The sequence below is a fragment of the Euleptes europaea genome, chromosome 19 (assembly GCF_029931775.1).
Source record: "Euleptes europaea isolate rEulEur1 chromosome 19, rEulEur1.hap1, whole genome shotgun sequence".
Taxonomy (NCBI): domain Eukaryota; kingdom Metazoa; phylum Chordata; class Lepidosauria; order Squamata; family Sphaerodactylidae; genus Euleptes; species Euleptes europaea.
Window position 1 is genome coordinate 27,148,627 of NC_079330.1, and position 17,036 is coordinate 27,165,662.

Genomic DNA, 17,036 nt, shown 5'->3' on the forward strand with positions numbered 1-17,036 from the left:
TTTTTTAACCCCGCGCCTCGTCCCAACATTACGGTAAAAGGCTAGCAGGGGCGGGGCCGGGGGCGGGGCCGGGGGCGGGGCCGGGCGGCGCGCCTCGGCCAATCGCGCGCCGAGATCCCGGAGGCCCCGCCTCCCCCTGCCCATGTGCAGAAATAGCCGCGCGAGCCGCCGCTGGTCCCGGAGACGCGAGCGGCCACTGGGCGGGCGGGCGGGACGTCCCGGAGGGTTGCGGGGTGCCGTGTGCAGCGTCCGGGGGGTGGGGGCGGCGGCCCCGCATCTGGCTGGGGAGGCGGCCTCCAGCTGTGCTTCTGGGCTTCTGCGAGGACTGCTGCTGGTGCCACCCTTGCCCGGCTGTGCCCATTCCCCAGACTGGTTCAGTGAGTCCTTTTGCCCGCCAGGCTGACCATTGGCTCCCTGCTTCCCGGGTGGGGTAAGGAGGCGGTGGCTGCTGCCGGGGCTCTTTAATTTTAATCTTTGCAATGGCTGCAGATGTGTCCCGGTGGGCGCAATGCCAAGGCGAGGTGGGTCCGGCTCATTCGGCAGGTCTGTCTCCCTGTGCCCGCCGTTAAGGGTTGTGGTTTTTTTTTTTTTTTAATGATGGGCGCTTCCTCCTTGCCCGCCTGCTGGCTCCTCTCGGTGACCCGTTGGGGTGTCGATAGGGCACTGTCCTTGACGTGACTGCCGGCTTGGCCCCGGTCGCCCGCTGTAGCATGGATAAGGCCTACATCGCATTGGAGCTGAGCATCGCTGTGCTGTCCATCGCGGGCAACGTCCTGGTCTGCTGGGCCGTGGCCATCAACAGCACCTTGAAGAACGCCACCAACTACTTCCTGGTCTCGCTGGCGGTGGCCGACATCGCCGTGGGGCTTCTGGCCATCCCCTTTGCCATCACCATCAGCATCGGCTTCTACACCAACTTCCACTGCTGCCTCTTCTTGGCCTGCTTCGTCCTGGTGCTCACCCAAAGCTCCATCTTCAGCCTGCTGGCGGTGGCTGTCGATCGTTACATGGCCATCAGGATCCCTCTGAGGTGAGAGCGGGCTGGCGGGGCTTCCCTAACCAGAATCCTGGGGATCCCTGCATTTGGGTTGAGTTGGATGCAGCCTGGCTCGTTTGCCTGAGCTGTCTGGAGACGGCTGGCGCCGTACACTGCGTTGGTCAGGCCACACCTGGGGTCCCGTGTGCGGTTCTGGAGCCCTCACTTCAAAAAGGACGTGGACGGAAAGGAGCGGGTGCAGAGGAGAGCAGGGCCCTGGAGACCAAGCCCTGCGAGGAAAGGCTGAGGGAGCTGGGAATGTTCAGTCTGGAGAAGAGGAGGGTGAGGGGGGACATGAATGCTCTCTTTAAGCATGTGAAGGGCTGTCACTTAGAGGAGGGCAGGGAGCTGTTCCTGTTGGCAGCAGAAGATAGGACTCACAATAATGGGTTGAAATTGCAGGCGGAAAGGTACCGGCTGGATATTAGGAAAAAAGTTTTTGCAGTAAGAGTTGTTCGACAGTGGAATCAGCCACCTCGGGAGGTGGTGAGCTCCCCCTCACTGGCAGTCTTTAAGCAGAGGCTGGACACGCACTTGTCAGGGATGCTCTAGGCTGATCTTACATTGGGCAGGGGGTTGGACTAGATGGCCTGTATGGCCCCTTGCAGCTCTATGATTCTCTGATTCTAACCCTCTGTGTGGCACATGGGCTGCCCGCACAATGGTCCAGAATTGATCGTGGCGGCGCTACAATGGGGTGATGGCTTGCTCCGTCGGATGCTTGGAAGTCAGGATTGTCGGCCTCTGATTTCCTGCTTTGAAATGTTTTTTATCCCCTGCTTTCTGGGGCCGGTGGCCTCAAGCTGCAGCAAGAGACCCGGCCTTGGATTCGGGAAGCCCATCTTGCTCTCCCACCTCGATGGTAGCTACCTTGGGTAAATTCTGATAACGGTGAGCCACTTCAGAATTTATTGCTCGCAATCTCCCATTGTGTGGTTAAGCCCGGCATTAGCAGCCAAGGTTGCCTTCCTCCCTGGGTGTGCAGCTGGGTGGGGCTGCCTTGGTCAAGAGGGCCTCGGTTTTCCCAGCTGTTTAATAGGCATGGCAGTGGCCTACCTCTCAGGGTTATGGGGAAGGCAAATACAACCAAATGGCATGGTGGGCCAGGAGTCAGAGTTTGCATTTTGTAGTATGAAAGTAAACAAAATACAAAGCAGCTCTAGAATCTTTGAAAGCTTCCGAGGAATGAAGGGACTTCTGCTGGACATCTAAAAAAGGGTGTTCCAGTTGTCTGTCTTGCTCACTGTCCTGTCTCAGTACAAATCCAAAATCAGGGAGCCAGGGAAGAGTTCAATAGCTCCCCCTCCCCCCAAAAAAGTTGTTAAACCCAGTTATTGTGACTAACAGCCATGGACAAAGTCACAGATGATCGGGTGGTCAACAGCTGGTAGCCATTACAGTAACGTTCCCCTGCAACCTCCATATCCAGAGGCAGTCTACCTTGGACAGGTGTCTCAGCTCAGCTCCAGAGGGCCCTAGAGAGCAGAGGCAGAGAAGGAGATGGTTGAAATGACACTTATGAACGGTTAAAAATCCTCTTGATATACTGTTAAAAGGCCAAAAGTAAATAATTGTGCTATTGAGTGAAGGAGTAACTTGCGGAACCAATAAACTGTCAGTCAATGGGGCAGAGAGGTTAGAATGTCTGAATAGAACTGGAGAGACCCAGGTTCAAATCCTCGTTCAGCCATAAAACTGATGAGTGACCTTGGGCCGGTCTTTCTCTCTCCCTTGCTGTGAGGATAAAATGCAGGAGCCGAGAACCACGTATACTGCCCTGAGGTAGGGCAAGATACAAATCTGATGGCTGGATAGGTGTAGGGATGGCCACTAGCTTAAATGACTTTCAAAGGGAATTGGGCACATTCACGGAGGATTGGCCCATCAATGGCTATTAGCCGTGATGGTGAAATGGAACCTCCATGTTCAGTTATAGTCTACCCCTGCCAGTTGCTGTAGGGGAGGGAAGAAAGGGGTAGGCGTTGGCTGCTGTGCTTTGCTTGAAAGCCGGTTATCTGGTCTGCCACTTTAGGAAACCAAGTGCTGGACCTGGGTCTGATCCAGTGAGTCTCTTTTGATGTGCTTCAAGTTCCCAGAATCGTCTGCAGCACACAGTGGTCCTCCAAGACTGGAAGTCTGAAAGCCACGGAGGTCAATGCTGTGGAACATCCAGAGGCCCGGGGTCGTCTTCACAGCAGACTTCCTGCTGTGTTCTGTTGGGTATTCGTGTGAAAAAGGAAGATACGTGCTGGGCATTATGAGGGAAGCCGCTGAAAATAAAACAGCCAATATTGTAATGCCCCTGTACAGATCTTTTGGTGCTGCAGTCTCATTTGGAATACTCTGTCCAGTTAAAAAGGACATTGCAAAGCTGGAGAGATGATTAGGGGGTTAGAACAGCTTTCCTATGAGAAAAGGCTGAAGGATCTGAGGAATTTCAGTTTAACCAAAAGAAATGGCTAAGGGGTGCATGACAGACGTTTATAAAATTATGCGTGGGGCAGAGAAAGTAGACAGAGAACTTTTTCTCCCTCTTCGGTAATAGTCAAACTTGGGATCTGAAGATGGCAGGCAATCGATTCCGGACGAACAAAAGGAAACACTTTTTTACTAAATGAGTAATTAAATTGTGTAATTCACTGGCAATGAACATAGTGATCATCGTGAGCGTAGATGGCTTTAAAAAGGGACTGTTCGGTGGATTCATGGTGGAGAGGTCCATCAGCAGCTATGAACCATTTTGAGTAAAGGGAACCTCCATATTCAGAGGCAGCAAACCCTGGAATATCGGTGTTGTGAGGCAGCATCAAGGGAGGGCCTTGGTCTCTTATGACCTGCTCATTGGCCCTCCGGGGCAACTGGTTAGGTGGTGTGAAACAGGAAGCTGAACAAGATGGACCTCTGATCTAACCCAGCAGGGCTCTCCTGGGGGAGACGTGATAGAGGTCTATAAAATTATGCATGGTAGGGAGACAGTGGACAGGGAGAAACTTTTCTCCCTCTCTCATAATACTAGAACGCAGGGTCATCTGCTGAGGCTGGAGTGTGAGTGATTCAAAACAGATAAAAGGAAGTATTTCATCACACAACACATAGTTAAATTGTGGAACTCCCTGCCCCAGGATGTGATGGCTGCCAACTTGGAAGGCTTTAAGAGGGGAGTGGACATGTTCATGGAGGAGAGGGGTATTCATGGCTACTAGTCAAAATGGATACTAGTCATGACGCATACCTGTTCTCTCCAGGACCAGAGGAGCATGCCCATTATATTAGGTGCTGTGGAACACAGGCAGGATGGTGCTGCTGCAGACGTCTTATTTGTGGGCTTCCTAGAGGCACCTGGTTGGCCACCGTGTGAAGACTGCTGGACTTGATGGGCCGTGGTCTGATCCAGCATGCCTGTTCTTATGTTCCTCTTGTGTGGTGGGTTGACCCCACAGAGACCTATGGGTGATCTCCCAATGGGTTCCTCTCCACTCTTTCGATGTTGTGTGGCTGTGCCAAACCGGGGTGGCCAGCAGTTACGTGGACATGCCCTCTTGGTCAGAATGGTGGATATGGGGGTGGGGGGACACCAGTGTGTGCGTGAGGGAGGGAGCAACCCAGTCTTGTGCCCTGAAGAATCTCTCCTTTAAACTTCAGAAGCTGCTTGGCAGCCCAGGGCAGTGTTCTTCCCCATCTCTCCACCTGGCATCTCTGCCCGGGCTTTCCATGGCAGCTTCAGTTGTAGCGATTACCAGGTGGCGTTCTTCCTCTCGCCCGACCAATATGGAAATAAACCCAACCACCTCCAAGTGATTTGTTTTTTTGAATTAATCACTGCATTTTCTGCTGCATGAGCAGTCACAGGAGGAAACAACAGTGTCATATGCAAAAACGGTCAACAGTATTACGAAGAAGAAGAGTTTTTGTATGCCGACTTTCTCTGCCATTTAAGGAAGAATCAAACCGGCTTACAATCCCCTCCCCACAACAGACTCCCTGTGGGGTAGGTGGGGCTGAGAGAGCTGTGACTAGCCCAAGGTAACCCAGCTGGCTTCATGTGGAGGAGCGGGGAAACCAACCCTGTTCACCAGATTAGCGTCCGCCACTCATGTGGAGGAGTGGGGAATCAAACTCGGTTCTCCAGATTAGAGTTTGTCGCTCTTAACCACTACACTGGCTTCCCCCCCTAGCCTTCCTTCAAAAACCCAGCAGTGACCCAATATGCGTTTTGGCCCTCAGAGGCTGTCTTCTTGTAACATGAGGAGGAGCCACACAGTCTGTATTGGGTGAGAGATGGATGGGGGTGGCAGATCTCTTTTCCTGGCCTGTTTCCTGTGCCTAAAGCAGCCAGAAGTTCCACAGGTGAATCCAGCAGCCTGGAACACGTGGGCAGTGGGACAGAAAGGAGCAGCTGTAGAAAAGAGAAGTTATTAACCAGCTACTGGTAGTGATTCAACCCTGTCTGTCTAGGAGAACAAAGTGGGAGCAGTGGGGTGGTTTGCCAGTAACGGGAAAGCTGTTTTAAACCACTTTTTATCCCACCTTTCCAAAACTTTGCGGAACAGTCGGCTGACTTTTCCTGTGGGGTTAGCCTGCATTCCTTCAGTTTGCAACAGAAAAGCATCAACTATAAAAAAAATGTAAAAATAGGAACTTATAAACAGTGAAATTCTAAAAATAGTAGAAAAATCTGTTAAGACACATGATGCATTTCCTTTGGAGAACAGATTTTGCATTTGGAGAAAACGTGGTGAAAAATCGCCGAACAGAGGGTGTGTTCAGACATGACAGCTGATCTTGTCTCTGCTCCCAAACTACTCTGGATGAGCCCCACAGCGGGCTGTAGACAGTTCCACAATCACAACAACTGGAAAACGTGCCACCGTGACAGCCACAATCTCTGCCGGCCCCTGAGAATTTCCACGTACGTCAGAGAGACTGTAAAGAAACTGCCTTGCTGGATCAGGCCAAAGGTCCACCATTGAGTAGCCCACTAGCTACCTCTAGAAACGTACAAAACAGGGCATGAAGTCTAGCCCCTCCTGTTTGTCCCCAAGCCTGGCCTTGAGAGGTAGACTGCACTGACCATGGAGGCTTTATTTAGCCGTCACAGCTAGTAATTATTGATAGATGTAAGCTTCCCAATGAATTAGTCTAAAAGTGTTTCTGAAGCCATCTAAGAAAGTGACCATGGCTGCATTCTTGTGGCAGCAGCATCCACAGGTTAAGCAATGTGTTGTGTGGACATATCCTGCGGTGAAAACCGAGTGGCTAGGTCAGATGTGTAAAGCGTCATAAAATGCACAAGAGCAGAGTTTCCCTGATGGTGTCAGTCGCTTGAAAAGAGAAGCCAGCCGTCCCTGATGAAAGACGTCAGGCCTCTGCTTAAAAAAAAGAAACAACCCCAAAAAGATCTGCCACAACCACACACCCCGCAGGAGTTTCTTTGATCAAAAAACAAACATCTCCCTGGAAAGTTCATTCCTTCCCCATTCTTCACTCAAGATTACAGATGATAAACTAACTGCAAAACCATTGATTGGGTTGCTTTAGAGGATGACAGGGCCGCGGCAGATGAAGACAGACTGCTTCAGACAATAGGACTGCAGAGGAAGCCAGCCTGTGGGGCCTGGGTCCCAGCTGGGCATTTTGCATAAACACCGTGCGCATGATTGCATCAGAGGCAACTGAAATTTGCTGGCGCAGGGTGGGGCGTTCCTTTCTAAGGCAAGCCAGGTGCGGTGGCCCACCAGGGGCTAGAAACCCTCTAACCTACGGTGGAGAGGGGACTCAGTGGGTGGCACACGGTTCATGCGTGCTCTGGGGCACGCTCAGGGGTTCTGTGGGTTTCCTGTCCCTTTTCTGCTGCAGCCCTGCTGTGTCCAAAGTGGCTGGGGTACGCTGACTCCCTGGCGGTTTCTAAATCCGAGTGATTCAAGCGAGTGAGCCAAGCCAGATGCTGGCAGGCCTTCGGAGTATGTCATTCCAGGAAACTGCATGGGTTTCCAATGGGGTCCTTATGAGCCCAGGGCACTAAAAAGAGTCAGATCATTGAGCAGCTTGCCAAGGAGGGGCCGTGGCTCAGTGGTAGAGCATCTGCCTGGTATGCAGAAGGGCCCCAGGTTCAGTCCCTGGCATCTCCCGTTGAAGGGACTAGTCAAGTAGGTGATCTGAGTAGACAATACTGACTTTGATGGCCCAAAGGTCTGATTCAGTATAAGGCAGCTTCCATGTGTTCATGTGATTTATTCCCCTCACCATGTCAAGAGGGGCATTTTTTATTAATTTTTTATTAATTGTGCTTTGGCTTTCTTAGGTGTCTGTTGGGGATTGCTGGTGCGTGGCTGGTCTGGAGGGGTGGGGAGGGTAATGCCCAGCAGCCTGTCAACGCTGCCCTTGACTCAAGCAATTAGTCACCAGAGAGGGTGGTGGAAGATGACGTGCCACCCATTTCCTGCTTGCTGGAGCCACAGCAGTGTAGGCTGCAGGCTTGCGGAGTTTGGAGTTACCTCGAGTGAATTGCCCAACTGGGCTGGTTGGGAATCTCTGCACCAGCAGTCTCCAAGCTCGAATCAAGTCCCACCCCTTTACATGCTGCTTTTTAATTGGCTTACTTGCAGTGCTTATTGTGAGAGAAATCCCCCCCCCCCAAAAAAACTCAGCTACCACATAAAAAAGCATTTTAAGAACAACAAAAACGAAGCAATCTGAAAGGAGGGGTGGGGAGAAATCGAAGCCTCAGTTTTAAAAAGCCTTTCTTGTGCTTAGAAAGAGCTCCGAGGAAGCAGAAAGTATTTGAATCCCTGTCTCTGGACATGCTGCTTTTTAAATGGCTGTGAGCAAAACCAAGCATATGTGTCCCGGACTTTGCCTTATGCATGGGGATTTCACCTGGGCTGAGATGGAAGGAGAGGGAAGAATTAGGTTAACAGAGGAACGGGAAGTCCCAGGATTTGTGAGGGCTGGCCGTGAGGTCATCTCTAATGGACAGAAAACTCATGCATAATTCCAAAGAACAACCGCGACAGACGGGGCGAACGTGAGTGAAAGTACCCATGCATAAACAACCGTACTCTGGGAGCGCTGCACTTCCCAGATCTGGATTGGGACTGTGGTGTGCAGGGAGACGGCGCTTAAAGACACCCCCTATGCTATTTTCTCAACCTGAAGTTGGTTGTGTTGAGAAAACTTAACATATACTAATAGTAGTGCAACTAAGTTTTCCCAAGGGAGGAAATCATGGTCCACCCAAGTCCAAGTTCAGGCTGGGGGAAATGGCAGGGGTGGTGGTGGCTTAAGCACCCTCTCCTCAAGTGTCGCAGTCCAGATCCAAATTGGGCCTGCACATGCACTGTGGAATTCCCAGAGCTCACCTGTTGACCTGATCCCGGGATGTACCTGGGAAAATTGTATTGTGTAGCCCTCCTCCTGCCACTACTAACAGTAGAAGTGAGAAGCTGGAGGCCTGGGGTGATAATTTGGAAAGCCCTCCCCATGATTCCATAAACTCTTGGGAGCTTTCCATTACCCTTTAACTCTCAGCTGTTCTTTAATCTTTGTCTCCAGGAGCATGCGCCGTCCTTTTTTCCTCCCTTTCCCATAATACTAGAACGTGGGGTCATCTGCTGAAGCTGGAGGGTGAGAGATTCAAAACAGATAAAAGGAAGTCTTTTTTCACACAATGCATAGTCACATTGTGGAACTCCCTGCCCCAGGATATGGTGATGGCTGCCAACTTGGAAGGCTTGAAGAGGGGAGTGGACATGTTCATGGAGGAAAGCGGTATTCATGGCTACTAGTTAAAATGGATACTAGTCATGATGCATACCTATTCTCTCCAGGATCAGGCAGGATGGTGCTGCTGCAGTCGTCTTGTTTGGGGGCTTCCTAGAGGCACCTGGTTGGCCACTGTGTGAACAGACTGCTGGACTTGATGGGCCTTGGTCTGATCCAGCAGGGCCTTTCTTATGTTCTTATGTTCCCATCAGATTGGTTTGCAGGTAATTTTTTTTAAAAAAAGTTGTATTTTCCTGCTTAGGGGTTCCCCTAAAAACTTACAACCCTCTGCCTGGACTGTGTAGGTCTTAATTTTATTGCTTTTGTAACTGGCGCAAGCCACCCAGGTTATCACCCCATGGTGCCAGCAGCACCCCTTCACCCTCCTTCCCTTCTTCAGTGAGTTTATTTTTAATATCTGGGTTTTTACCGGGTGTTCTCCCCCCCCCCCCGCCATACACATTTTCACAGGCTCATATTTCCTTGTATGGGTTGGAGGGGGGGGGGCGGAGAAAACCCCAAGTGCCAGTTTTGGTGACATTCCCACCTACAACAGGAAGAAGAGTTGGTTTTTATATGCCGACTTTCTCTACCACTTAAGGAAGAATCAAACCGGCTTACAATCACCTTCCCTTTCCCCTCCCTGCAACAGACACCCTGTGAGGTAGGTGGGGCTGAGAGCTCTAAGAGAACTGTGACTAGCCCAAGGTCACCCAGCTGGCTTCATGTGGAGGAGTGGGGAATCAAACCCGGTTCTCCAGATTAGAGTCCACCGCTCCAAACCACCGCTCTTAACCACTGCACCATGCTGGCTCTCCATGCCCTGCCCTTTGCGGAGTCTGGAAAGGCCAAAGCTCAGTCTCCAGAATTCAAATTGGGTCACCGAGGGAGAGATTGAGATGGACAAGGAGGGTGTGCTTCAAATTTTAAAAGGATCAGCAGGCAGCTTAGGAGGGCTCGAAAAATAAGAGCAGGGACTCTGCAATTCTCAGGCGTCTGGACGCTGCCCGTGGTAACAGCAGGGCTTCTCGTGCAACCCCAAAGTGCGGGAGATGCAGGTTTTCCATGAACTTAGCCCAAAGCTGCTGCTGGGTAGTTGAAATGCAGCTGTGAGCCAAAGAACCAGTCCAACGAGCTGCTTGGCCGGAGGAGGAAAAGCGGGCGGCAGAGGGCCGGGTGGGGACAGTGCAGTTCTTGTCTCAGATTTTGGAAAACTGCTGGACCTTGAGACAGCAAGGGAATGAAGCGGCTTGGAGGGTTAGCAGAGGGCCAAGGACTCCCCTCCCTTAGGGCATGAACTCACTAGATGCTCAAGGGCAACTCTCTTATCTGCAAGATGCAGAGGAGGATACTGGCCTTCCTTGCAGGCCTGTTGTAAGGTTTACCGAGAGAGTATTTGGTTAAGTCCGAACATGCACTGAATGCCCTATCAGGCTTGTAAATGGATAGCTGCCTATTTGCCTGTGGCAAGCCTCTTAGCAACCAAATAGGGGAATTTTACAGCTGGTGAAAGTGTTTTTCGGCAGGTAACTTTTCTGGAACCGTTCTGCATATATCAATGCTAAATATTTGTTGAAGGTGTTTAGAAAGTACACAAGCTGTAAGCATGAATTACAACCCCCACCACTGCCATGGCTGCCCCCTTTGAAATAGGCGAATACTAACAAGTAGCTTCTCTCTCTCTCTCGGCCCTCAGGAGGCATTTTCCTTCCTGTGAAATGGGCATAACAAGACCATAAGCTCACAGGCATATTATGAAGACAGAAGTTTATTTATTTTTTAAATCAAAACAAACCACCCCATTTTGGACATGAATTATTAAACCATTGTTGTAGCAAACAGAGCGACGTGACTTTGAAGACACTTAAAGGCTGAATCCGTAATAACTACATTAACACATGAAAAGAAGCAAGAGAAAAGAGGGACTAACCTCTTTTGTGCCTAAGTGCTTTTTGAGCAGCAGGACTAGAAGGGTAGAGATCCATATTTGAGGTTGCAAGTTAGCTGGGCTAGTGGCCCGGGGCTTTTTCTCTGTCCCCTCCTCCTTTCTCCGCTGTGCGGCTTGGCTTGCTCACTTGAGCCACCTGCAACAACAGACTTTCCTTCTCTCTTGTGGCTCACCTGTCCCATGCTCACTTTAGGAGGCAGAAACCTTGCAGGAGGGGGTACAAGGTGAGTCAAAGTATGATGTGACTCCTAAATCCAACCCACCCAGTCTCTGTAAAGTGAGCCCGTAATTTAATAAGACAAAATTAGAAAAACTCTCCAGGGCCTTTGCTAGAGGCAAAGGCAGGCTCCGCTTCACCTCTGCGTTTAACAGGGGGGAAGAGGACAACCCGCATGTTTTTCTGGACTATGAAGCGCCTGCTAGCTATGGCATGCTTTCTCCCTTCCTGGAGGGGGCCACGTTTCACTCTTAAGGCCAAAAAGTTTCCCTTTAAAAAAGAAATGTCTCCAGAGGAGTGACATACCCCTTCCTTGTGTTCCTGCACATGGCACTGATATGGGTTCGCTTTGGGATTATCCCAGTGACTGATGCAGGGATGCAACAGGCAGCCTTCTCTGAAGTTTGGCAATTCTGGCGCATCGGAAAAGCCCCAATGAGCAAAATAGGTATGCCCCTAGCAGAGGGTGATTGGCTGGTGGCAAAGCAAGCAGGGACTCATTCAGAGACCTTGTGGGAAGTGTCCTCCCTGGAAGCATGCTTTTTAGTTAATAGAGCCTTGTATTCTTTCAGTGGTTGCTCACAGCAGCGTAGTATGCCCCAGTTCACAAATGAGGATCCTGCTTGCTTGGAAAATCACCTTTTGCATGCAAGTGTGACTTTTATTCAATGAGAATGCAAGGAGGCTTCTGGCCCAGGTTCTGGGGTAAGCTATTAGATGTGATTGTTCCTTTCAGTTCTGTTTGCAACAGATGCAGAAATAGGAGAAGGGATGGGCTAGCCTCACAAACCATTGCAGCTAAAATAACCTTGGCTTAGAAAACCCTTGCAAATTACCATTTCCCCAGCCTTTTGGACCACAAGCCACAAATAACCATTTCTTGATCATTCAATCTGTATAAAGGAGAATCAGTCACTCGCCAGAGGTGTGTGTTGGGTGGGGAGCATCCCCTTGGGAGACCCCCAGTGCTGTGACTGCAACTTTCCAACCAGATTTTAAAAATAAGGGGTGGGTGTGGAGTTCATTATTCATAACAATAATAATAATAAATTTTATTTGTACCCCGTTCCTTGCCGGCAAGCCGGGCTCAGGGCAGCTAACCTCATATAAATACAAAGATAATATACAAAAAACAAGTACGATACCAGTTATAAACAATCTAAAATCACAGCTAGGGTACCCTTTATGCATGGGTACCTTCACTCACTTTCGCCCCCGGTCTGTCTTGGTTGTTCCTTGGAGTTATGCATGCGTTTTCTGTCCATTAGAGATGACCTCGCGGCCAGCCCTCCCAAATCCCGGGACTTCCCGTTCCTCTGTTAACCCGATTCTTCCTTCTTCTTCCATCTCAGCCCGGGTGAAATCCCCATGCATAAGGCAAAGTCTGGGACACACAAGCTTGGTTTCTCTCACAGTCAATTACAAAGCAGCATGTAAAGAAGTGGGGATTCAAATATTGCCTGCTTACTGGGAGCTCTTTCTGAGCAGAAGAAAGGCTTTTTAAAAACGAGGCTTGGATTTCCCCCCCCCCCTTCAGATTGCTCCGTTTTTTGTTCTTAAAATGCTTTTTTATGCGGCAATTGGGTTGGGGGGATTTTTCTCTCACAGTAAATACTACAATGTAAGCCAATTACAAAGCAGCATTTAAAGGGGCAGGGACTTGGTTTATGCTTGGAGACTGCTGGTACAGAGATTCCCAACAGGAAAGTGTGGGGCCAGTGAGCAACGAACCTCAGGTAAAACTCCTATGCATAAACGACCTAAGAATCCCATCCCGATGGCACCCAACTACTCCACTTCAGGGAGGATGTTATTTTGAGGGGGCCGGGCATCAATGCCAAGTAGCCAAGAATGGGAGCATCCTCCTCTGGTGGTTCCAGTCCTATCTGGCTGAGAAACCCCAGAAGTGGTGTTGCAATAGCAACTATGTCATTCCTTTTTTCTTGTTAAGCTTGCAAGTTGAATGAGAGATTAATTATCCAGCATCGCTGGTGTGCCGTGTCCTTTCAGACAAAAGAGACCGGTATCTGTCCTAAGGAGTCCCTGCTGGGATTTAGGACTTTCCCTGATCTGTGAAGTAAACCTAAGATAACTAGGTTTTAAGATTTGCACTTCTTGGGAGCCCCTTTTCTAAAGAGCTCAGGATGGCGTATACCGTACCTCTCTTCCCTCCTTTATTGTGTCCTCACAACAGCCCTGTGAGGTAAGCTGAGCGTGATCGGCCCAAAGTTACTGAGTGAACTTCACGGCAGAGTGGGGAAGTGAACCCAGGTCTCCCCAGGTCTAGTCTGACACCAGCAGTTCTGTCCCACTGACTGAAAAGTCACGCTGAAAGGATTCAGTAAATCCCATTCTGTTTGCAAATTCTGGGCTGCGAGTCCCATTCAGGTCTCGCTGGCATGATCTTTGCTCTGCTTGGATTTGGCAGAGCTTATTTGATATTTGGCACAGTTCTGGGAAAGACCTGCCAGCTGAGGTTCTGCATGGGCTTGCTAATGCACAGAGGCGTGTGCTGAAAAGCTGCTGATAGGCAAGCTAAGAAATACCTGACTTTAGGGATGTGGGGTGGGAGGGGCACGAAGCACAACACATTTTCAACCCCTCCTGCTGCAGCTGGTGTGCTGCCCCTTATTCTCCGGCATAAAAGTCCCATTGAGTAGACACAGCTTGTTTCCATGGTAGCCCTGTGGGGCAGACATGAGGAATGCCAGGGCTCAGTCATACCCTTGAATAAAAAAAAACTTACTAGAGCAGAATGCTAAGTAGAAACACAAATAACAGTGAGGTAGGTAGGTTGGTTGGTTGGTTGGTTGGTTGGTTGGTGGGGTGGGAGGTTGGAAAACATGTCCCCAGCCTGCATTCTCCTTTCCCCCCAGTTGCTGAACCAGAGCTGTTCTCTCCCTCACTTCTAGAGGGCTGTCATGCCAGAAGAGTTGGTTTTTATATGCCAACTTTCTCTACCACTTAAGGGAGACTCAAACCGGCTCACCATCACCTTCCCTTCCCCTCCCCACAACAGACACCCTGTGAGGTAGGTGGGGCTGAGAGAGTGTGACTAGCCCAAGGTCACCCAGCTGGCTTCACATGTAGGAGTGGTGAAACAAGTCCAGTTCACCAGATTAGTGTCTGCCTCTCATGTGGATGAGTGGGGAATCAAACCTGGTTCTCCAGATCAGACTCCACCGCTCTTAACCACTACACCACGCTGACAATGGCAATGATCCAGCTTCACATCTGCCAGCCCAGCATAGATCACTCTTGCACTTAGTTTCTGCTAAAAGAAGAAGAGCTGGTTTTTATATGCCAATTTTCTCTACCTTTTAAAGGAGAATCAAACCGGTTTACAATCTCCTTCCCTTCCCCTCCCCACAACAGAGACACCCTGTGAGGTAGGTGGGGCTTAGAGAGTTGAGAGAACTGTGACTAGCCCAAGGTCACCCAGCTGGCTTTGTGTGTAGGAGTGGGGGGGAAAAATCCAGTTCACCAGATTAGTGTCTGCCTCTCATGTGGAGGAGCGGGGAATCAAACCCGGTTCTCCAGATTAGAATTCACCACTCCTAACCACTACACCACGCTGGCTCTGCTAGCCATGAGTAGGGGGCTTCAGCACCCTGGATATTGGCTGAACCTCCAGTTCTGGACCCCCTGAGTCCAATGCCATGGGGGCACTTGCAAGGGGAAAGGCAGCCCCTGCCTTCTCACAAACCGCCCGTGCTTCCTTGAGTTTTGTCACCCGTCACCTCCAGCTCTCCCTCATGTCTTATCATTCTCTGTCCTCTCACCAACATGCCCTGATGGGTTTTCCTACAGAGGAAACTTTGTGTGTGTGTGTGTGTGTGTGTGTGTGTGTGTGTGTGTGTAGGGGAGAGGCCAGTGATTGAACATGGCTTTGGTTTTGGTTGATGGTTCTCCTTCCTCCTGCTGCAGTGGATGCCAGAACTGGGGTGGCTTGAATTGGGAGGGGGCAAGTTGGAGCGGGCTCAGTTGGGTTGGTTACCAAGAAGATAAATTGAGTGACAGGCAAGTAGCATTCCAGGTACATACGAAACTCGGACCATTTGGTTCCATGCAGTGGCCAACAGTTCAGCTGCCCCAGAAGGCCTAAAACAGGGGGGTCCAGAAGCTGAAATGGCCCTCTGTTGCTCACAGGTAGGCTGCCTCTGAACATGGAGGTTCCACTTACTCATCAGCTAGTGATGGATTTCTCCTCTATGGAGTTGCCTAGCCCCATAAAAATGAGCAGCCAGGCCACCCTGTGGAGGTGAGTTCCACAAATTATGTGTTTTGTCTCCTTCCCCTCTTGTTTTTATTTTTGCACGGAAGCATTCTGGAGTACCTCATGGTGTGCACAGAGCTTTGCATTATTTTGTGGTGCCCTATAAAAAGGTATTGCAGGACTCTGTTCTGTGGGGCTTTTTCTGATGCACTTTTTGGACTTGCGGTCAGTCTAATGAGAGCCTCCGATACGGCTAGTAGCAAAATACCCACCGTGCTTTGTGACGTGTTGTGACGTAGCTGTCCTGCCTGTGGATCGCTTCACTCTCACTTCTTCCTGGCCTGTTAATCACAGTAGTCTATCGTATTCTTGGTTGCTAGGCAAGCAAATAAGTTTGAGCTGCAGCCACTACAGAGTCTGGAAACTACTTAAGGCAAGAGAAAGCAGCAATAGTCACGCTACACTGTTCCTAACAGAGAGGGAATTTTTCTTCGTGGGAAATGCTGCAGGTTCTCTAACTTTTTATGGATTTTTCAAAAAGGTGTGGAGGGGTAGAAGGAGAGCCAGTGTGGTGTAGTGGTTAAGAGCAGTGGTTTGGAGCAGTGGACTCTGATCTGGAGAACCGGGTTTAATTCCCCACTCCTCCACATGAGTGGTGGAGGCTAAGCTGGTGAACTGGGTTGGTTTCCCCACTCCTAAGTGTGAAGCCAGCTGGGTGACCTTGGGCTAGTCACAGTTCTCTTAGAGCTCTCTCAGCCCCACCTATCTCACAGGGTGTCTCTGTTGTGTGGAGGGGAAGGGAAGGTGATTGTAAGCCGATTTGATTCTGCCTTAAATGGTAGCGAAAGTCGGCATGTAAAAACCAACTCTTCTTCTTGGGGAACACGAGCAACCTTCCAAAGGAGTTCAGCTTTTAAACGTGCACAATGTCGAAGCTGCCTATTTGAGGGAAGCAGTCCTGAGTTAATTGTTTGGTCCCTTGCAGATACAAGAGCCTGGTGACGGGCAAGCGTGCGCGGGCCCTCATCAGCATCCTCTGGGTCCTCTCCTTCAGCATCGGCCTGATGCCGCTGATGGGCTGGAACGACTGGGAAAAGGCCACCCGGAACTGCACGGCCCCCACCAACAGGACCGAGGGGGGCGGCTGCCTGGTCCAGTGCCTCTTCGAGAACGTGGTCACCATGAGCTACATGGTCTACTTCAACTTCTTTGGCTGCGTCCTCCTGCCGCTCCTCATCATGGTGGGCATCTACATCAAGATCTTCATGGTGGCGTGCCGGCAGCTGCGGCAGATGGAACTCATGAGCAAGTGCCGGACCACCCTCCAGAAGGAGGTGAGTGCCGCCAAGTCGCTAGCCATCATCGTGGGCCTCTTTGCCTTGTGCTGGCTGCCCCTCCACATCCTCAATTGCGTCACCCTCTTCGGCACCACTAAAAACCCCCAGTGGGCCATGAACTTGGCCATCATTCTCTCGCACGCCAACTCGGTGGTCAACCCCATCATCTACGCGTACAGGCTCCGGGAGTTCCGGTTCACCTTCCACAAGATCCTCTCGCATCACATCTTCTGCAGGGCCGAGGACTTCCCCAAGTACCCCAACAATGGGGGCAGCAGCCGTGACGTGGCCGTCAGCAACATTAGTGCTGTCCCCGTCTGCCTCTGAGGCCCGTTTCGGCCTTTGGGGTGGGCTGTTACAACTTTGGGGTGGGCTGTTACAACTGACCTGGTTTTGTACTGTAATTTTTCTGGCTGGTTTTAATTATTATTTTTTAATGTTCGTACCTCTCAGAGGAATCCTACAGTTAACTCACATGCTGTCTGAGCCCCTAATGGATCGAACTTTGAGGGGAACAATAT

At 50.5% G+C, this 17,036-nt stretch overlaps 1 protein-coding gene across 1 annotated transcript; it reads left to right on the forward strand.

Moving 5' to 3' along the window:
* Positions 1 to 489: 489 nt before the first annotated feature.
* On the forward strand, positions 490 to 16,842 carry ADORA2B (adenosine A2b receptor). Its single transcript, XM_056865013.1, has 3 exons — positions 490 to 543; positions 660 to 1,030; positions 16,164 to 16,842. The coding sequence occupies exons 1-3, from the start codon at positions 490 to 492 to the stop codon at positions 16,840 to 16,842; spliced, it is 1,104 nt and encodes a 367-aa protein (XP_056720991.1).
* The last annotated feature ends 194 nt before the right edge of the window (positions 16,843 to 17,036 follow it).

What these genes read in the sequence shown, in the direction of transcription:
- ADORA2B (XM_056865013.1), top strand. Translation starts at nt 490, where the DNA reads ATGTGTCCCGGTGGGCGCAATGCCAAGGCGAGGTGGGTCCGGCTCATT. An exon ending in GGGTCCGGCTCATTCGGCAG is followed by an intron (nt 544 to 659) that starts GTCTGTCTCCCT and finishes GGGTGTCGATAG; the next exon opens with GGCACTGTCCTTGACGTGAC. An exon ending in GCCATCAGGATCCCTCTGAG is followed by an intron (nt 1,031 to 16,163) that starts GTGAGAGCGGGC and finishes GGTCCCTTGCAG; the next exon opens with ATACAAGAGCCTGGTGACGG.